Raw genomic sequence first — 22,777 nt, 5'->3', positions numbered from 1 at the left:
CCTGTCTGTTCCTGCACTGAGGAATGGAACATCTAATTTATAGATCTGGCCGGTCTGTTCCTGCACTGAGGAATGGGACATCTAATTTATAGATCAGGCCTGTCTGTTCCTGCACTGAGGAATGAAGCATCTAATTTATAGATCAGGCCTGTCTGTTCCTGCACTGAGGAATGGAACATCTAATTCATAGATCAGGCCTGTCTGTTCCTGCACTGAGGAATGGAACATCTAATTTATAGATCAGGCCTGTCTGTTCCTGCACTGAGGAATGGAACATCTAATTTATAGATCAGGCCTGTCTGTTCCTGCACTGAGAAATGGAACATCTAATTTATAGATCAGGCCTGTCTGTTCCTGCACTGAGGAATGGAACATCTAATTTATAGATCAGGCCGGTCTGTTCCTGCACTGAGGAATGGAACATCTAATTTATAGATCAGGCCTGTCTGTTCCGGCACTGAGGAATGGGACATCTAATTTATAGATCAGGCCTGTCTGTTCCTGCACTGAGGAATGAAACATCTAATTTATAGATCAGGCCTGTCTGTTCCTGCACTGAGAAAGGGAACAGCTTTGGCTCATTCATTTCCCTCCTCTCCCCTGGAACTATTCCCCAAGTCGTTGCTGTAAATGACAATGTGTCCTCAGTCAACTGACCTGGTAAAATAAGGTTTAAATAATATACAACAATGTGTTCTCAGTCAACTGACCTGGTAAAATAAGGTTTAAATAATATACAACAATGTGTTCCAACAAAAACATTTTTTTTATTTTATTTGTACAAAGACAAGACATTTATAACCATATGCATTCTGCAGCGTGTTGTGTTCTACTTGGGTCCCAGCATCTCGTGTGGCTTGACCCACGCGTCAAACTCTTCTGCTGTCAGGTATCCTAGCTTGATAGCAGTTTCCTTGAGATTTCCTCCCTCTTTGTGAGCCGTCTTGGCAATCTTAGCAGCTTTGTCATAACCTGTTGAAGGGATGAATTCAGACATGAAAATACTGAAGCATCATTAAGACTGAGATTGATGACAAACCATGACCTTCTACTTCCTCAACGTCTAAACACTGAAGACCTGAGCCTCAGAGAACACAATTAAGGAACCAATAGCAGACCCTCGAAGACAATATACAGTGGGGTAAAAAAGTATTTAGTCAGCCACCAATTGCGCAAGTTCTCCCACTTAAAGATGAGAGAGGCCTGTAATTTTCATCATAGGTACACTTCAACTATGACAGACAAAATGAGAAAAAAAATCCCGAAAATCACAGTGTAGGATTTTTAATGAATTTATTTGCAAATTATGATGGAAAATAAGTATTGTATGTGGTCGTGACAGTTGGCGGTCCCAACCGAGAACTCCTGGGTTCTGTAATGTCCCAACAGAGAACTCCTGGGTTCGGTAATGTCCCTATTCAATACGTAGTGCAAAACACACTAAGCCACCAGACAGAGGGTGGACTCCCTACACACTAAGCCACCAGATAGAGGGTGGACTCCCTACACACTAAGCCACCAGACAGAGGGTGGACTCCCTACACACTAAGCCACCAGACAGAGGGTGGACTCCCTACACACTAAGCCACCAGACAGAGAGTGGACTCCCTACACACTAAGCCACCAGACAGAGAGTGGACTCCCTACACACTAAGCCACCAGACAGAGGTTGGACTCCCTACAAACTGAGCCACCAGACAGAGTGGACTCCCTACACACTGAGGCACCAGACAGAGGGTGGACTCCCTACACACTAAGCCACCAGACAGAGGGTGGACTCCCTACACACTAAGCCACCAGACAGAGGGTGGACTCCCTACACACTAAGCCACCAGACAGAGGGTGGACTCCCTACACACTAAGCCACCAGACAGAGGGTGGACTCCCTACACACTAAGCCACCAGACAGAGGGTGGACTCCCTACACACTAAGCCACCAGACAGAGGGTGGACTCCCTACACACTAAGCCACCTGACAGAGGGTGGACTCCCTACACACTAAGCCACCTGACAGAGGGTGGACTCCCTACACACTAAGCCACCAGACAGAGGGTGGACTCCCTACACACTAAGCCACCTGACAGAGGGTGGACTCCCTACACACTAAGCCACCTGACAGTCTGGTGAATCTCAGCACTGTTGAAACGTGGGACTGTGAGTTACTGCCCTCTAGTGGTTACAAGTGAAAGACTGATGGATAACCTGTTGATTTCTCCTGCAGTAGTATTCTGCACAGTAAATCAAATCAAATGTATTTACAAAGCCCTTCTTACATCAGCTGATATCTCAAAGTGCTGTACAGAAACCCAGCCTAAAACCCCAAACAGCAAGCAATGCCGGTGTAGAAGCACGGTGGCTAGGAAAAACTCCCTAGAAAGGCCAGAACCTAGGAAGAAACCTAGAGAGGAACCATAATAATAATCACAGTAGTTGTCGAGGTTGCAGGAAGTCAGCACCTCAGGAGTAAATGTCAGTTGGCTTTTCTACCGCTCCTGCTGTCTCTAGAGAGCAGGTATCTCGTTCATGACTTTTGGTCCCCTGCTGTATGTACGTACACTACTTGGAAGCACATACGGTACTATGACACATACCTATGTGTGGGTTGAGGGCGGTGACCAGCATCAAGGACTCGTTCATGAGTTTGTTGATCCTGTCGATGTTCGCTTCAATGCCCACCACACAGTTATCAGTGAAGGAGACTGAGGCATCCCCCAGCAGCCTGGCTGAGTTCAACACGTTCTTAATCTGGGAGGAAGAGGAAGAGAGGAGGAGGAGTTACATTATGACTGAGGCATCCCCCAGCAGCCTGGCTGAGTTCAACACTTAATCTGGGAGGAGGAGGAGGAGTTACAATATGACTGAGGCATCCCCCAGCAGCCTGGCTGAGGTCAACACTTAATCTGGGAGGAGGAGGAGGAGGAGTTACAATATGACTGAGGCATCCCCCAGCAGCCTGGCTGAGGTCAACACTTAATCTGGGAGGAGGAGGAGGAGTTACAATATGACTGAGGCATCCCCCAGCAGCCTGGCTGAGTTCAACACTTAATCTGGGAGGAGGAGGAGTTACATTATGACTGAGGCATCCCCCAGCAGCCTGGCTGAGTTCAACACTTAATCTGGGAGGAGGAGGAGTTACATTATGACTGAGGCATCCCCCAGCAGCCTGGCTGAGTTCAACACTTAATCTGGGAGGAGGAGGAGTTACATTATGACTGAGGCATCCCCCAGCAGCCTGGCTGAGGTCAACACTTAATCTGGGAGGAGGAGGAGTTACATTATGACTGAGGCATCCCCCAGCAGCCTGGCTGAGTTCAACACTTAATCTGGGAGGAGGAGGAGTTACAATATGACTGAGGCATCCCCCAGCAGCCTGGCTGAGTTCAACACTTAATCTGGGAGGAGGAGTTACATTATGACTGAGGCATCCCCCAGCAGCCTGGCTGAGGTCAACACTTAATCTGGGAGGAGGAGGAGGAGTTACATTATGACTGAGGCATCCCCCAGCAGCCTGGCTGAGGTCAACACTTAATCTGGGAGGAGGAGGAGGAGGAGTTACATTATGACTGAGGCATCCCACAGCAGCCTGGCTGAGGTCAACACTTAATCTGGGAGGAGGAGGAGGAGGAGTTACATTATGACTGAGGCATCCCCTAGCAGCCTGGCTGAGTTCAACACTTAATCTGGGAGGAGGAGGAGTTACATTATGACTGAGGCATCCCCCAGCAGCCTGGCTGAGGTCAACACTTAATCTGGGAGGAGGAGGAGGAGTTACATTATGACTGAGGCATCCCCCAGCAGCCTGGCTGAGTTCAACACTTAATCTGGGAGGAGGAGGAGTTACATTATGACTGAGGCATCCCCCAGCAGCCTGGCTGAGGTCAACACTTAATCTGGGAGGAGGAGGAGGAGTTACATTATGACTGAGGCATCCCCCAGCAGCCTGGCTGAGGTCAACACTTAATCTGGGAGGAGGAGGAGTTACAATATGACTGAGGCATCCCCCAGCAGCCTGGCTGAGTTCAACACTTAATCTGGGAGGAGGAGTTACATTATGACTGAGGCATCCCCCAGCAGCCTGGCTGAGGTCAACACTTAATCTGGGAGGAGGAGGAGTTACATTATGACTGAGGCATCCCCCAGCAGCCTGGCTGAGGTCAACACTTAATCTGGGAGGAGGAGGAGGAGTTACATTATGACTGAGGCATCCCCCAGCAGCCTGGCTGAGGTCAACACTTAATCTGGGAGGAGGAGGAGTTACAATATGACTGAGGCATCCCCCAGCAGCCTGGCTGAGTTCAACACTTAATCTGGGAGGAGGAGTTACATTATGACTGAGGCATCCCCCAGCAGCCTGGCTGAGGTCAACACTTAATCTGGGAGGAGGAGGAGTGTTAAGGCATCTGCATGCTTCCCATCCAAAACAGTTCGGAACAGTTTGTGCATACAGTACCAGTCAAATGTTTGGACACCTTCTCATTCCAGGGTTTGTTTCTTTATATTTACTATTGTCTACATTGTAGAATAATAGTGAAGACATCAAAACTATGAAATAACACACATGGAATCACGTAGTAACCAACAAAGAAAAAGAAAAAAGTGTTAAACAAATCAAAATATATTTGAGATTCTTCAAAGTAGCCACCCTTTGCCTTGATGACAGCTTAGCAAAGCGTCGATGGCCCAGTGATCACGCTGGAGAAGAAGTGTGCTCTTCACAGATGAATCCCAGTTTCAACTGTCCCGGGCAGATGGCAGACAGCCCTGTCGATGAGAATGGGGACGTGCTCGGTGCTCCTTTTCCTGTAGTCCACAATCATCTCTTTAGTCGTGGTTATGTTGAGGGATAGGTTGTTATTCTGGCACCACCAGGCCAGGTAACTGACCTCCTCCCTAGTAGCTAAGATGAGGAGAAGTCTGTCCATAATAAAGCGATGCTCTGCCTTCTTAACAAGGCAGGTCCTACAGGCACTAGTTTCTACCTTCTTAACAACACTGTCAACAACGCAGGTCCTACAGGCCCTAGTTTCTATCTTCTTAACAGCATTATCAACAAGGCAGGTCCTACAGGCTCTAGTTTCTATCTTCTTAACAGCATTATCAACAAGGCAGGTCCTACAGGCCCTAGTTTCTATCTTCTTAACAGCATTATCAACAAGGCAGGTCCTACAGGCCCTAGTTTTGTTGCACTGGGAAGACGGTTTAGTCGTGTGGTCAGCTGGCCCTTGGATGTACACAGAAAGCAAACAATAAGATGCATGTCAATCTCTCCTGGCTCAAAGTGGAGGAGAGATTGACTTCATCACTACTTGTATTTGTGAGAGGTTGAAACCACCAAGCTGTCTGTTTGAACTACTTACACACAGCTCAGACACCCATGGATACCCCACAAAACATGCCACCAGTGGTCTCTTCACAGTCCCTAAGTCCAGAACAGACTATGGGAGGCGCACAGTACTACATAGAGCCATGACTACATGGAACTCTATTCCACAGTACTACATAGAGCCATGACTACATGGAACTCTATTCCACAGTACTACATAGAGCCATTACTACATGGAACTCTATTCCACAGTACTACATAGAGCCATGACTACATGGAACTCTATTCCACAGCACTACATAGAGCCATGACTACATGGAACTCTATTCCACAGTACTACATAGAGCCATGACTACATGGAACTCTATTCCACAGTACTACATAGAGCCATGACTACATGGAACTCTATTCCACATCAGGTAACTGATGCAGCAGTAGAATCAGGTTTAATAAACAGGTCAAATAAAAACACCTGATGGAACAGCGGGGACGGAGAAGACACACACATAGGCACGATAACATAAGCACTATACAGTGGGGCAAAAAAGTATTTAGTCAGCCACCAATTGTGCAAGTTCTCCCACTTAAAAAGATGAGAGAGGCCTGTAATTTTCATTATAGGCACACTTCAACTATGACAGACAAAATTATTTTAAAAAATCCCCAAAAATCACATTGTAGGATTTTTTATGAATTTATTTGCAAATTATGGTTAATTATTATAAACCCCAGGAAGAGTAGCTGCTGCCTTGGCAGCAACTAATGGGGATCTATAATAAACCCCAGGAAGAGTAGCTGCTGCCTTGGCAGGAACTAATGGGGATCCATAATAAACCCCAGGAAGAGTAGCTTCTGCCTTGGCAGGAACTAATGGGGATCCATATTAAACCCCAGGAAGAGTAGCTGCTGCCTTGGCAGGAACTAATGGGGATCCATAATAAACCCCAGGAAGAGTAGCTGCTGCCTTGGCAGGAACTAATGGGGATCCATAATAAACCCCAGGAAGAGTAGCTGCTGCCTTGGCAGCAACTAATGGGGATCTATAATAAACCCCAGGAAGAGTAGCTGCTGCCTTGGCAGGAACTAATGGGGATCCATAATAAACCCCAGGAAGAGTAGCTGCTGCCTTGGCAGGAACTAATGGGGATCCATAATAAACCCCAGGAAGAGTAGCTGCTGCCTTGGCAGGAACTAATGGGGATCCATACTAAACCCCAGGAAGAGTAGCTGCTGCCTTGGCAGGAACTAATGGGGATCCATAATAAACCCCAGGAAGAGTAGCTGCTGCCTTGGCAGGAACTAATGGGGATCCATAATAAACCCCAGGAAGTGTAGCTGCTGCCTTGGCAGCAACTAATGGGGATCCATAATAAACCCCAGGAAGAGTAGCTGCTGCCTTGGCAGGAACTAATGGGGATCCATAATAAACCCCAGGAAGAGTAGCTGCTGCCTTGGCAGGAACTAATGGGGATCCATAATAAACCCCAGGAAGAGTAGCTGCTGCCTTGGCAGGAACTAATGGGGATCCATAATAAACCCCAGGAAGAGTAACTGCTGCCTTGGCAGGAACTAATGGGGATCCATAATAAACCCCAGGAAGAGTAGCTGCTGCTTTGGCAGGAACTAATGGGGATCCATAATAAACCCCCAGGAAGAGTAGCTGCTGCCTTGGCAGGAACTAATGGGGATCCATAATAAACCCCAGGAAGAGTAGCTGCTGCCTTGGCAGGAACTAATGGGGATCCATACTAAACCCCAGGAAGAGTAGCTGCTGCCTTGGCAGGAACTAATGGGGATCCATAATAAACCCCAGGAAGAGTAGCTGCTGCCTTGGCAGGAACTAATGGGGATCCATAATAAACCCAAGGAAGAGTAGCTGCTGCCTTGGCAGGAACTAATGGGGATCCATAATAAACCCCAGGAAGAGTAGCTGCTGCCTTGGCAGGAACTAATGGGGATCCATAATAAACCCCAGGAAGAGTAACTGCTGCCTTGGCAGGAACTAATGGGGATCCATAATAAACCCCAGGAAGAGTAGCTGCTGCCTTGGCAGGAACTAATGGGGATCCATAATAAACCCCAGGAAGAGTAGCTGCTGCCTTGACAGGAACTAATGGGGATCCATAATAAACCCCAGGAAGAGTAGTTGCTGCCTTGGCAGGAACTAATGGGGATCCATAATAAACCCCAGGAAGAGTAGCTGCTGCCTTGGCAGGAACTAATGGGGCTCCATAATAAATACAAAGCATTGTCTCAGTCCACGTTGAAACTGGCCTATTAGCATCGTCTTAGTCCACGGTGAAACTGGCCTATTAGCATTGTCTCAGTCCACGGTGAAACTGGCCTATTAGCATCGTCTTAGTCCACGGTGAAACTGGCCTATTAGCATCGTCTTAGTCCACGGTGAAACTGGCCTATTAGCATTGTCTCAGTCCACGATGAAACTGGCCTATTAGCATCGTCTTAGTCCACGGTGAAACTGGCCTATTAGCATCGTCTTAGTCCACGGTGAAACTGGCCTATTAGCATTGTCTCAGTCCACGGTGAAACTGGCCTATTAGCATCGTCTTAGTCCACGGTGAAACTGGCCTATTAGTATTGTTTTAGTCCACATTGAAACTGGCCTATTAGCATTGTCTTAGTCCACATTGAAACTGGCCTATTAGCATCGTCTTAGTCCACAGTGAAACTGGCCTATTAGCATTGTCTTAGTCCACGGTGAAACTGGCCTATTAGCATTGTCTTAGTCCACGGTGAAACTGGCATATTAGCATCGTCTTAGTCCACGGTGAAACTGGCCTATTAGCATCGTCTTAGTCCACGGTGAAACTGGCCTATTAGCATCGTCTTAGTCCACGGTATAACTGGCCAATTAGCATCGTCTTAGTCCACGGTGAAACTGGCCTATTAGCATTGTCTGAGTCCACAGTGAAACTGGCCTATTAGCATTGTCTTAGTCCACGGTGAAACTGGCCTATTAGCATTGTCTTAGTCCACGGTGAAACTGGCCTATTAGCATTGTCTTAGTCCACGGTGAAACTGGCCTATTAGCATTGTCTTAGTCCATGGTAATATCAGTTCTTACCATCATTGGCTTGAAGACGTTAAGCTCAAAGTGTCCGTTGCTGCCTCCGATGGTCACAGCCACGTTGTTTCCCATAACCTGGGCTGCTACCATGGTCATGGCCTCACACTGGGTGGGGTTAACTTTCCCTGGAAGATATACATACACACAGTTAAAACCCTGTGGGTCAAACCCATATTAGTTAAAACCCTGTGGGTCAAACCCATATTAGTTAAAACCCTGTGGGTCAAACCCATATTAGTTAAAACCCTGTGGGTCAAACCCATATTAGTTAAAACCCTGTGGGTCAAACCCATATTAGTTCAAACTCATAGTGGTTAAAACCCTGTGGGTCAAACCCATATTAGTTAAAACCCTGTGGGTCAAAACCATATTAGTTAAAACTCATAGTGGTTAAAACCCTGTGGGTCAAACCCATATTAGTTAAAACCCTGTGGGTCAAACCCATATTAGTTAAAACCCCATGGTTAAAACTCAGTGGTTAATACTCATAGTGGTTCAAACCCCATGGTTAATACTCAGTGGTTAATACTCATAGTGGTTAATACTCATAGTGGTTAATACTCATAGTGGTTAATACTCAGTGGTTAATACTCATAGTGGTTAATACTCATAGTGGTTAAAACCCCATGGTTAATACTCATAGTGGTTAATACTCAGTGGTTAAAACCCCATGGTTAATACTCATAGTGGTTAATACTCATAGTGGTTAAAACCCCATGGTTAATACTCAGTGGTTCAAACTCATAGTGGTTCAAACTCATAGTGGTTAATACTCAGTGGTTAAAACCCCATGGTTAATACTCATAGTGGTTAATACTCATAGTGGTTAAAACCCCATGGTTAAAACTCATAGTGGTTAATACTCATAGTGGTTAAAACTCAGTGGTTAAAACCCCATGGTTAATACTCATAGTGGTTAAAACTCAGTGGTTAATACTCATAGTGGTTAATACTCCATGGTTAAAACCCCATGGTTAATACTCATAGTGGTTAATACTCATAGTGGTTAAAACTCATAGTGGTTAAAACTCAGTGGTTAAAACTCATAGTGGTTAAAACTCATAGTGGTTAAAACCCCATGGTTAATACTCAGTGGTTAATACTCATAGTGGTTAATACTCATAGTGGTTAAAACCCCATGGTTAAAACTCATAGTGGTTAAAACCCCATGGTTAATACTCATAGTGGTTAAAACTCATAGTGGTTAATACTCATAGTGGTTAAAACTCATAGTGGTTAAAACCCCGTGGTTAATACTCATAGTGGTTAAAACTCATAGTGGTTAATACTCATAGTGGTTAATACTCAGTGGTTAATACTCAGTGGTTAATACTCAGAGGTTAATACTCAGTGGTTAATACTCAGTGGTTAATACTCAGTGGTTAATACTCAGTGGTTAATACTCAGTGGTTAATACTCAGTGGTTAATACTCAGTGGTTAATACTCAGTGGTTAATACTCAGTGGTTAATACTCAGTGGTTAATACTCAGTGGTTAATACTCAGTGGTTAATACTCAGTGGTTAATACTCAGTGGTTAATACTCAGTGGTTAATACTCAGTGGTTAATACTCAGTGGTTAATACTCAGTGGTTAATACTCAGTGGTTAATACTCAGTGGTTAATACTCAGTGGTTAATACTCAGTGGTTAATACTCAGTGGTTAATACTCAGTGGTTAATACTCAGTGGTTAATACTCAGTGGTTAATACTCAGTGGTTAATACTCAGTGGTTAATACTCAGTGGTTAATACTCAGTGGTTAATACTCAGTGGTTAATACTCAGTGGTTAATACTCAGTGGTTAATACTCAGTGGTTAATACTCAGTGGTTAATACTCGGTGGTTAATACTCAGTGGTTAATACTCAGTGGTTAATACTCAGTGGTTAATACTCAGTGGTTAATACTCATAGTGGTTAATACTCATAGTGGTTAATACTCATAGTGGTTAATACTCATAGTGGTTAATACTCATAGTGGTTAAAACTCATAGTGGTTAAAACTCATAGTGGTTAAAACTCATAGTGGTTAAAAACCCCATGGTTAAAACTCATAGTGGTTAAAACCCCATGATTAAAACTAATAGTGGTTCAAACTCATAGTGGTTAAAACCCCATGGTTAATACTCATAGTGGTTAAAACCCCATGGTTAATACTCATAGTGGTTAAAACTCAGTGGTTAAAACCCCATGGTTAAAACTCATAGTGGTTAAAACCCCATGGTTAATACTCATAGTGGTTAAAACTCATAGTGGTTAAAACCCCATGGTTAATACTCATAGTGGTTAAAACTCATAGTGGTTAAAACCCCATGGTTAATACTCATAGTGGTTAAAACCCCATGGTTAATACTCATAGTGGTTAAAACCCCATGGTTAATACTCAGTGGTTAAAACCCCACAGTCGACGACCCCTTTCAGCTCTTTCCCCATGGTTAAAACCCCATGGTTAAAGCTCAGTGGTTAAAACCCCACAGTCGACGACCCCTTTCAGCTCTTTCCCCCCCGAACATACGGTTGTTGTTTTTTACTGTTACAAACTGTTCTATTTGTGCAAATAAACTAAACCCAGTCCAAGGTAGGGCTGTAACGTTACACGAGCTCCAATCACAACCTGTTGAAATCCTACAACAACACAGCTGAACAGAGGTCAACAACACGACTTCTGAGAGGAGGGTAAACACTGGACAGCACCACTTTCAAGGCTCTCCTAAAAGTCAAGGCCTTCTGAGGAAACTGTTCTGTAATCAGTTCATCAGCACGATCCCTTCATGTCATGTCAAGGCCTTTAGTAGAAACTGTTCTGTAATCAGTCCATCAGTGTAGGATCCTTACCCTTTGAAATCCTCCAGAAGTATTTGTCAACATGTTATTGTGCTGCTGTCTGAATAAAGGCAGGTTGTGGGTAGCTAGAGAGGCTGTCTGAATAAAGGCAGGTTGTGGGTAGCTAGAGAGGCTGTCTGAATAAAGACAGGTTGTGGGTAGCTAGAGAGGCTGTCTGAATAAAGGCAGGTTGTGGGTAGCTAGAGAGGCTGTCTGAATAAAGGCAGGTTGTGGGTAGCTAGAGAGGCTGTCTGAATAAAGGCAGGTTGTGGGTAGCTAGAGAGGCTGTCTGAATAAAGGCAGGTTGTGGGTAGCTAGAGAGGCTGTCTGAATAAAGACAGGTTGTGGGTAGCTAGAGAGGCTGTCTGAATAAAGGCAGGTTGTGGGTAGCTAGAGAGGCTGTCTGAATAAAGGCAGGTTGTGGGTAGCTAGAGAGGCTGTCTGAATAAAGGCAGGTTGTGGGTAGCTAGAGAGGCTGTCTGAATAAAGACAGGTTGTGGGTAGCTAGAGAGGCTGTCTGAATAAAGGCAGGTTGTGGGTAGCTAGAGAGGCTGTCTGAATAAAGGCAGGTTGTGGGTAGCTAGAGAGGCTGTCTGAATAAAGGCAGGTTGTGGGTAGCTAGAGAGGTAGTCTGACTAAAGACAGGTTGTGGGTAGCTAGAGAGGTAGTCTGACTAAAGACAGGTTGCGGGTAGCTAGAGAGGCTGTCTGAATAAAGGCAGGTTGTGGGTAGCTAGAGAGGTAGTCTGACTAAAGACAGGTTGTGGGTAGCTAGAGAGGTAGTCTGACTAAAGACAGGTTGCGGGTAGCTAGATAGTCTTTATAACATCTCTTGCTGAAGTAGAGGTCAAGAGGGGGAAGTAAAGGCCTGGACAAAAATACATCTTGAAACCTGACCCACCCTAGATGTGGCGTGGATGATTTCTGACAGCTGGGAGTTAGGTGGGGTCATGTAGCTCTGTTCAGACAGCTGGGAGTTAGGTGGGGTCATGTAGCTCTGTTCAGACAGCTGGGAGTTAGGTGGGGTCATGTAGCTCTGTTCAGACAGCTGGGAGTTAGGTGGGGTCATGTAGCTCTGTTCAGACAGCTGGGAGTTAGGTGGGGTCATGTAGCTCTGTTCAGACAGCTGGGAGTTAGGTGGGATCATGTAGCTCTGTTCAGACAGCTGGGAGTTAGGTGGGGTCATGTAGCTCTGTTCCACTTAGCTAATGCCAGACCACTGGGACAGATAGTACCCAAGTGTTCTATGCCATCTATGGCATGTCCAGATACTGTTCACTCTTTCTGTGATCTCTTTCACTCCTTTCCTACTTTAATAATGTCTCCTTAATAATGTTTCCATATCCTGCATTACTCATCTCATATCTATATACTGTATCCTATTCTACTGTATCTTAGTCTATGCATTACTCATCTCATATGTATATACTGTATTCTATCCTACTGTATCTCAGTCTATGCATTACTCATCTCATATGTATATACTGTATTCTATTCTACTGTATCTCAGTCTATGCATTACTCATCTCATATGTATATACTGTATTCTATCCTACTGTATCTCAGTCTGTGCCGCTCTGACATTACTCATCTCATATGTATATACTGTATTCTATTCTACTGTATCTTAGTCTATGCATTACTCATCTCATATGTATATACTGTATTCTATCCTACTGTATCTCAGTCTATGCATTACTCATCTCATATGTATATACTGTATCCTATTCTACTGTATCTTAGTCTATGCATTACTCATCTCATATCTATATACTGTATCCTATTCTACTGTATCTTAGTCTCTGCCGCTCTGACATTGCTCATCTCATATGTATATACTGTATTCTATTCTACTGTATCTCAGTCTCTGCCGCTCTGACATTACTCATCTCATATGTATATACTGTATTCTATTCTACTGTATCTCAGTCTCTGCCGCTCTGACATTACTCATCTCATATGTATATACTGTATTCTATTCTACTGTATCTCAGTCTCTGCCGCTCTGACATTACTCATCTCATATGTATATACTGTATTCTATCCTATTCTACTGTATCTTAGTCTGTGCCGCTCTGACATTACTCATCTCATATGTATATACTGTATTCTATCCTATTCTACTGTATCTTAGTCTATGCATTACTCATCTCATATGTATATACTGTATTCTATCCTACTGTATCTCAGTCTATGCATTACTCATCTCATATGTATATACTGTATTCTATTCTACTGTATCTCAGTCTATGCATTACTCATCTCATATGTATATACTGTATTCTATCCTACTGTATCTCAGTCTGTGCCGCTCTGACATTACTCATCTCATATGTATATACTGTATTCTATTCTACTGTATCTTAGTCTATGCATTACTCATCTCATATGTATATACTGTATTCTATCCTACTGTATCTCAGTCTATGCATTACTCATCTCATATGTATATACTGTATCCTATTCTACTGTATCTTAGTCTATGCATTACTCATCTCATATCTATATACTGTATCCTATTCTACTGTATCTTAGTCTCTGCCGCTCTGACATTGCTCATCTCATATGTATATACTGTATTCTATTCTACTGTATCTCAGTCTCTGCCGCTCTGACATTACTCATCTCATATGTATATACTGTATTCTATTCTACTGTATCTCAGTCTCTGCCGCTCTGACATTACTCATCTCATATGTATATACTGTATTCTATTCTACTGTATCTCAGTCTCTGCCGCTCTGACATTACTCATCTCATATGTATATACTGTATTCTATCCTATTCTACTGTATCTTAGTCTGTGCCGCTCTGACATTACTCATCTCATATGTATATACTGTATTCTATCCTATTCTACTGTATCTTAGTCTGTGCCGCTCTGACGTTGCTCATCCATATATTTATATATTCTTAATCCATTCCTTTACTAAGATTTGTGTGTATTGGGTAGTTGTTGTGAAATTGTTTGATTACATGTTAGATATTACTGCACTGTCGGAGCTAGAAAAACAAGCATTTCGCTACACTCGCAATAACATCTGCTAAACACGTGTATGAAACCAATCGAATTTGATTTGACAGTGAACTATATTGTGTTATGCTCGACAACAATGGTGAAAACCAGACTACGGAAACTCACCAGGCATGATGCTGCTACCAGGCTCGTTCTCAGGCAGACAGAGTTCTCCCAGGCCAGAGCGGGGCCCGGACCCCAGGAAGCGGATATCATTGGCGATCTTCATCATACTGACGGCCACCGTGTTCAACGCTCCACTCAGCTCCACCAGAGCATCGTGGGCCGCCAGAGCCTCAAATTTGTTGGGAGCAGTCACGAACGGCAGACCTGGAGACAGGATATGACATCATGTAGACAGGTCTTGATAAAAACAAAAACAATTCAAGGTTGACAGAGTATGTAATGTCTGACTTATGATAACAGCTGGGAGGGTAAACTGTAGCCATAACATCACAATGCAAACCCTCTGACAGAACCAAGTGACTTGGTGTACAGAGAAAACAGGAGAGGACCTAGTGCAGAGCCCTGGGGGACACCAGTAGTGATACATTAAAGATGACCTAGTACAGAGCCCAGGGGGACACCACTTGTGAGACATTAAAGAGGACCTAGTACAGAGCCCTGGGGGACACTAGTAGTGAGACATTATAGAGGACCTAGTGTAGAGCCCTGGGAGACACCAGTAGTGAGACATTAAAGAGGACCTAGTACAGAGCCCTGGGGGACACCAGTAGTGAGACATTATAGAGGACCTTGTGCAGAGCCCTGGGGGACACCAGTAGTGAGACATTATAGAGGACCTAGTGCAGAGACCTGGGGGACACCAGTAGTGAGAAAACGTGGACCAGACATGACTATGATAACCATTATGAAATGTGTGTGTGTGTGTGTGTATATGTGTGTAGCTTCCTGTACCTGTGAGAGAGGCGACAGTAGCTGCTACTTTCTCAGCGAAGCCGATGCGCGTGTTGAGGCCCGTGCCCACGGCAGTACCTCCTGCTGCCAGCTCATATATTCTGGGCATGGCCGTCTTCACTCGCTCAATACTGTACTTTACCTGCTGCACATACCCACCGAACTCCTGTAAAACGAAGAGAAACAGGACAGTTGGTCGGCTGGTAGAAATACATTTTAAATGGCTCATTAGGACAGTTGGTCGACTGGTAGAAATACATTTTAAATGGCTCATTAGGACAGTTGGTCGACTGGTAGAAATACATTTTAAATGGCTCATTAGGACAGTTGGTCGACTGGTAGAAATACATTTTAAATGGCTCATTAGGACAGTTGGTCGGCTGGTAGAAATACATTTTAAATGGCTCATTAGGACAGTTGGTCGGCTGGTAGAAATACATTTTAAATGGCTCATTAGGACAGTTGACATCTAGCAGACTAGTATGTTATCACACTAGTGTTGCACGTACAGTACACCGAAACATCTGCACTTCTCCAATACAACACGAAAAATGGGTCGTTACAAAACTTTTGTTTCTTCTATCAAAAAAAGTGTCTCACGTTTGGAAAAAAAGTAAATGCTTCGGAATTAATAAAATTTGTCCAAGTTTATCATAAACCACGAACAGTTATTCATATTCCCTGCAACTTCCTCATGAGACAACGGCAAGGGAATGCCCGTCTGTGTGCTAATGTCAACCGTCTGCTGGTATCTGGAAAGGCTAATGAGGCGAGAATGCTAATGTCAACCGTCTGCTGGTAGCTGGAAAGGCTAATGAGGCGAGAATGCTAATGTCAACCGTCTGCTGGTATCTGGAAAGGCTAATGAGGCGAGAATGCTAATGTCAACCGTCTGCTGGTATCTGGAAAGGCTAATGAGGCGAGAATGCTAATGTCAACCGTCTGCTGGTATCTGGAAAGGCTAATGAGGCGAGAATGCTAATGTCAACCGTCTGCTGGTAGCTGGAAAGGCTAATGAGGCGAGAATGCTAATGTCAACCGTCTGCTGGTATCTGGAAAGGCTAATGAGGCGAGAATGCTAATGTCAACCGTCTGCTGGTAGCTGGAAAGGCTAATGAGGCGAGAATGCTAATGTCAACCGTCTGCTGGTATCTGGAAAGGCTAATGAGGCGATAATGCTAATGTCAACCGTCTGCTGGTATCTGGAAAGGCTAATGAGGCGATAATGCTAATGACAATCGTCTGCTGGTAGCTGGAAAAGCTTTCCCAAAAACCTTCTCAATTAAAAGTGTACTACAAAGTAGCCCATGCCTTCCTGGCAGAATGACATCATGATTATTTACATCAATCCAGTGGCCATTTGTTCAGTAAACTAAATACAGTGGGACTGACAGCGATGGTATCATTTACGGTATCGAGTATCGGGATTCTAAAACTGGTATCGTGACAAAACATATCACAGAGACAGGCACAAAGATTATCACATGACATGACACTGGTCACAGCTGAATTAATCAATTAGCATGATCATGATCATTAGAGACGCTGTCTTCAGTAATCCCCCGAGACACGTCACAGAGCTTTAAACAGCATGTCTATGTCCATCCCCTGTCCCAGAGACAACGGCACAGCGTCCTGTACCTGTCCCAGAGACAACGGCACAGCGTCCTGTACCTGTCCCAGAGACAACGGCACAGCGTCCTGTACCTGTCCCAGAGACAACGGCACAGCGTCCTGTACCTGTCCCAGAGACAACGGCACAGCGTCCTGTACCTGTCCCAGAGACAACGGCACAGCGTCCTGTACCTGTCCCAGAGACAACGGCACAGCGTACTGTACCTGTCCCAGAGACAACGGCACAGCGTCCTGTGTGTGTACTGTACCTGTCCCAGAGACAACGGCACAGCGTCCTGTGTGTGTACTGTACCTGTCCCAGAGACAACGGCACAGCGTCCTGTGTGTGTACTGTACCTGTCCCAGAGACAACGGCACAGCGTCCTGTGTGTGTGTGCGTCCGATCTTGATGATGTCTTTAAACTCCACAGCCTTGGCGTGCAGGGCATCGTGGAGGTGTTGTAGACCGGGCAGCAGAACCTCGTGGACCTCTTTGGCTGCTGCGATGTGCATGGCTGTGGGGAACGTATCGTTGGAGCTCTGCAAGAGCAGACGAGGTGACGTCAACTACAGGTCCATTCAAATACTCTGAAAGACCCAACTATTTACATACAGATTACATATCAAACAAACTCTTTGCCTGAGCTTTTCAGATAGCCATGAATAAAAACAATTAACTAAATGCTGCAAACGCTACAGTCTGTTACCGTCCTGAGGGCAAACGCTGCAGTCTGTTACCCTTCTGAGGGCAAACGCTGCAGTCTGTTACCGTCCTGAGGGCAAACGCTGCAGTCTGTTACCCTTCTGAGGGCAAACGCTACAGTCTGTTACCGTCCTGAGGGCAAACGCTGCAGTCTGTTACCCTTCTGAGGGCAAACGCTACAGTCTGTTACCGTCCTGAGGGCAAACGCTGCAGTCTGTTACCCTCCTGAGGGCAAACGCTGCAGTCTGTTACCCTCCTGAGGGCAAACGCTGCAGTCTGTTACCGTCCTGAGGGCAAACGCTGCCGTCTGTTACCCTTCTGAGGGCAAACGCTGCCGTCTGTTACCCTCCTGAGGGCAAACGCTGCAGTCTGTTACCGTCCTGAGGGCAAACGCTACAGTCTGTTACCGTCCTGAGGGCAAACGCTGCAGTCTGTTACCCTTCTGAGGGCAAACGCTGCAGTCTGTTACCGTCCTGAGGGCAAACGCTACAGTCTGTTACCCTTCTGAGGGCAAACGCTGCCGTCTGTTACCCTCCTGAGGGCAAACGCTACAGTCTGTTACCCTCCTGAGGGCAAACGCTACAGTCTGTTACCGTCCTGAGGGCAAACGCTGCAGTCTGTTACCCTCCTGAGGGCAAACGCTGCCGTCTGTTACCCTCCTGAGGGCAAACGCTACAGTCTGTTACCGTCCTGAGGGCAAACGCTACAGTCTGTTACCCTCCTGAGGGCAAACGCTACCGTCTGTTACCCTCCTGAGGGCAAACGCTACCGTCTGTTACCCTCCTGAGGGCAAACGCTACCGTCTGTTACCCTCCTGAGGGCAAACGCTACCGTCTGTTACCCTCCTGAGGGCAAACGCTACCGTCTGTTACCCTCCTGAGGGCAAACGCTACCGTCTGTTACCCTCCTGAGGGCAAACGCTACCGTCTGTTACCCTCCTGAGGGCAAACGCTACCGTCTGTTACCCTCCTGAGGGCAAACGCTACCGTCTGTTACCCTCCTGAGGGCAAACGCTACCGTCTGTTACCCTCCTGAGGGCAAACGCTACAGTCTGTTACCCTCCTGAGGGCAAACGCTACCGTCTGTTACCCTCCTGAGGGCAAACGCTACCGTCTGTTACCCTCCTGAGGGCAAACGCTACAGTCTGTTACCCTCCTGAGGGCAAACGCTACAGTCTGTTACCCTCCTGAGGGCAAACGCTACAGTCTGTTACCCTCCTGAGGGCAAACGCTACAGTCTGTTACCCTCCTGAGGGCAAACGCTACAGTCTGTTACCCTCCTGAGGGCAAACGCTACAGTCTGTTACCCTCCTGCGGGCAAACGCTACAGTCTGTTACCCTCCTGAGGGCAAACGCTACAGTCTGTTACCCTCCTGAGGGCAAACGCTACAGTCTGTTACCCTCCTGAGGGCCCAAATAAAACTAGCTACTTCTATCTGGGTGAAAAACGGTTTATTTCCTTCCTCAACATTTAGTATGAAATGAGAAAGCGTTTCTGAATGGTTAGCCCACCTGGCTTTTGTTGACGTGGTCGTTGGGGTGAACAGGGTCCTTGCTCCCCAGCTTCCCTCCGAGGATCTCGATGGCCCTGTTGCTGATCACCTCGTTGACGTTCATGTTGGACTGAGTTCCTGACCCGGTCTGCCACACCACCAGAGGAAAATGGTCATCCAGCTTACCAGCTGCCACCTAGTAAAGGAAGATGGACATCAGACCAGAGAGGTCAACATGGACATCAGACCAGAGAGGTCAACATGCCTTAGTCTGGTCCAAGGAACATGGACATCAGACCAGAGAGGTCAACATGGACATCAGACCAGAGAGGCCAACATGCCTTAGTCTGGTCCAAGGAACATGGACATCAGACCAGAGAGGTCAACATGCCTTAGTCTGGTCCAAGGAACATGGACATCAGACCAGAGAGGTCAACATGGACATCAGACCAGAGAGGCCAACATGCCTTAGTCTGGTCCAAGGAACATGGACATCAGACCAGAGAGGTCAACATGCCTTAGTCTGGTCCGAGGAACATGGACATCAGACCAGGGTACCAAGGCCCAGACCAGTACCAAGGCCAAGACCGGTACCAAGGCCAAGACCAGTACGAAGACCGGTACCAAGGCATTCATCAGTAGAATGAGGCACCATGGCTAAATGTAACTAGTAGGACTAATGTAGCTAGCGAATAGCTTGATCCCAGATCTGTTTGTGCCGTCTTGCCAACAACACAAACAGGTCTGGGACCAGGCTAGGTAGCAAGGTCTAGTGCTCTGCGTTTTGCTCTGTACTGTATCAAAAGCTATAGCTATTCTCTACAGCAGTGTAGCCTAATGTTAGAACTAGACAGGTACCCAGGTTGATCTGTCTAATCGGTGTTAGAACTAGACAGGTACCCAGGCTGATCTGTCTAATCTGTGTTAGTAGACTGGTACCCAGGTTGATCTGTCTAATCTGTGTTAGTAGACAGGTACCCAGGCTGATCTGTCTAATCTGTGTTAGTAGACAGGTACCCAGGCTGATCTGTCTAATCTGTGTTAGTAGACAGGTACCCAGGCTGATCTGTCTAATCTGTGTTAGTAGACAGGTACCCAGGCTGATCTGTCTAATCAGTGTTAGTAGACTGGTACCCAGGCTGATCTGTCTAATCTGTGTTAGTAGACAGGTACCCAGGCTGATCTGTCTAATCTGTGTTAGTAGACAGGTACCCAGGCTGATCTGTCTAATTAATATGTGTTAGAACTAGACTGGTACCCAGGCTGATCTGCCTAATCTGTGTTAGAACTAGACTGGTACCCAGGCTGATCTGCCTAATCTGTGTTAGAACTAGACTGGTACCCAGGCTGATCTGCCTAATCTGTGTTAGAACTAGACTGGTACCCAGGCTGATCTGCCTAATCTGTGTTAGAACTAGACTGGTACCCAGGCTGATCTGCCTAATCTGTGTTAGAACTAGACTGGTACCCAGGCTGATCTGCCTAATCTGTGTTAGAACTAGACTGGTACCCAGGCTGATCTGCCTAATCTGTGTTAGAACTAGACTGGTACCCAGGCTGATCTGCCTAATCTGTGTTAGAACTAGACTGGTACCCAGGCTGATCTGCCTAATCTGTGTTAGAACTAGACTGGTACCCAGGCTGATCTGCCTAATCTGTGTTAGAACTAGACTGGTACCCAGGCTGATCTGCCTAATCTGTGTTAGAACTAGACTGGTACCCAGGCTGATCTGCCTAATCTGTGTTAGAACTAGACTGGTACCCAGGCTGATCTGCCTAATCTGTGTTAGAACTAGACTGGTACCCAGGCTGATCTGCCTAATCTGTGTTAGAACTAGACTGGTACCCAGGCTGATCTGCCTAATCTGTGTTAGAACTAGACTGGTACCCAGGCTGATCTGCCTAATCTGTGTTAGAACTAGACTGGTACCCAGGCTGATCTGCCTAATCTGTGTTAGAACTAGACTGGTACCCAGGCTGATCTGCCTAATCTGTGTTAGAACTAGACTGGTACCCAGGCTGATCTGCCTAATCTGTGTTAGAACTAGACTGGTACCCAGGCTGATCTGCCTAATCTGTGTTAGAACTAGACTGGTACCCAGGCTGATCTGCCTAATCTGTGTTAGAACTAGACTGGTACCCAGGCTGATCTGCCTAATCTGTGTTAGAACTAGACTGGTACCCAGGCTGATCTGCCTAATCTGTGTTAGAACTAGACAGGTACCCAGGCTGATCTGCCTAATCTGTGTTAGAACTAGACTGGTACCCAGGCTGATCTGTCTAATCTGTGTTAGTAGACAGGTACCCGGGCTGATCTGTCTAATCAGTGTTAGAACTAGACTGGTACCCAGGCTGATCTGCCTAATCTGTGTTAGAACTAGACAGGTACCCAGGCTGATCTGTCTAATCTGTGTTAGTAGACAGGTACCCAGGCTGATCTGCCTAATCTGTGTTAGTAGACTGGTACCCAGGCTGATCTGTTTAATCTGTGTTAGTAGACAGGTACCCAGGCTGATCTGCCTAATCTGTGTTAGTAGACTGGTACCCAGGCTGATCTGTTTAATCTGTGTTAGTAGACAGGTACCCAGTCTAATCTGTCACAACGTTGACAGTCATGCGACCCTCTCCTGTAGTGGTGTGGCTGTTCCCCCTGTATCAGGCACCTCATCAGCAGCCTGCACGATGGCATCAGCCAGCCTCGGGTCCAGTCCGTAGTCCTTGTTGACCTCTGCAGCAGCCCTCTTCAGAATCCCAAAGGCTTTGATCACCTGGATCTGTTGGGACACCAAAGACAGTAGTGAGGACGTGTGGCGCTACGATGATTTCACTGATACACTACGATACGCTGGATACAGGAAGTAACCTTTAGTCTGATCTGAATCTGGGCAGGAAATTGTTGCAAGGAAGTGTGTCCAATTTGTAGCGAGAGCTAGCTACAATGACCCCCCCCCCCCCGAGACATGGTGGGACAGGTGACCTACAGCCACAGGGATCCACAGCCGTGTCTCAGGGCTCAAGCTACACCTTGATAGATGAAGTAGCATCTCGTCTGAACTTACTGGCATTCTCTCCGACGGTCCTCCGATCTTGAAGTTCATGGTGGATCGGACTGTCTGAGCCCCATAATACTTGTCAACGGGCACCTTCAGCTCTCCGAAGGTGTCTGCCTCAATTCTGTACTCTGAAGACTGAACAACAACATCGAGACAGTCAAATAGCAAAGATGAAAAGTTAGTCTGGGTTACTACATGGTTATTTGGTTGGAGAGGCATAATCTCAACAACAACAAAAAGTAGTAGCTAGCTATCTGAACAACAGGTTGTTTCTCAGGCTGACCTATCAGGTGTTTAGATACAGAACTCCTAGCCAATTGTAGGTAAACAAATACCTACGCAGCCATTAGTGCTCTGTGCCAGCGGTAGTGTTGGTATGCAGTTTGCCAAGTACCTCGACTGCTCCACAGAGTTTAGAGTATTTTTACTGTAAGTACTTTACACCACTGAGCATAGCCAGTCCACTATGCATAATAAAAGACCATACTCAAAGGCGATTGCTCGAATTTGTTTCATTTTGGAGTATAGGCCATACCAATGTACCAAAGACATCTTACATCAGTAAACCACCATCAGGGTAGCCTAGTGGTTAGAGTGTAGAGGTGGCAGGTAGCCTAGTGGTTAGAGTGTGGAGGCGGCAGGGTAGCCTAGTGGTTAGAGTGTAGAGGCGGCAGGGTAGCCTAGTGGTTAGAGTGTAGAGGCTGCAGGGTAGCCTAGTGGTTAGAGTGTAGGGGCGGCAGGGTAGCCTA

General features: G+C 46.0%; 1 protein-coding gene across 1 annotated transcript in view; it reads right to left on the bottom strand.

Annotated features, from left to right (window-relative positions):
• Positions 1-745: 745 nt before the first annotated feature.
• LOC116359724 (fumarate hydratase, mitochondrial-like) overlaps positions 746-22,777 on the bottom strand; it is a 28,799-nt gene continuing 6,767 nt past the window's right edge. Inside the window, exons 2-10 of the mRNA XM_031813077.1 lie at positions 22,035-22,163; positions 21,639-21,749; positions 18,995-19,171; positions 17,138-17,320; positions 15,167-15,332; positions 14,375-14,578; positions 8,409-8,536; positions 2,592-2,745; positions 746-972 (exon numbers count right to left, since the gene is read on the bottom strand). Coding sequence (XP_031668937.1) covers positions 830-972; positions 2,592-2,745; positions 8,409-8,536; positions 14,375-14,578; positions 15,167-15,332; positions 17,138-17,320; positions 18,995-19,171; positions 21,639-21,749; positions 22,035-22,163 — 1,395 coding nt within the window. The 3' untranslated portion in view covers positions 746-829. The remainder of the gene's footprint in view (positions 973-2,591; positions 2,746-8,408; positions 8,537-14,374; positions 14,579-15,166; positions 15,333-17,137; positions 17,321-18,994; positions 19,172-21,638; positions 21,750-22,034; positions 22,164-22,777) is intronic.

Source organism: Oncorhynchus kisutch, unplaced genomic scaffold (genome assembly GCF_002021735.2).
Source record: "Oncorhynchus kisutch isolate 150728-3 unplaced genomic scaffold, Okis_V2 Okis04b-Okis11a_hom, whole genome shotgun sequence".
Lineage (NCBI taxonomy): Eukaryota > Metazoa > Chordata > Actinopteri > Salmoniformes > Salmonidae > Oncorhynchus > Oncorhynchus kisutch.
The sequence above is the reverse complement of the archived record's forward strand: the minus strand, read 5'-3'. Positions and strand labels throughout refer to the sequence as shown.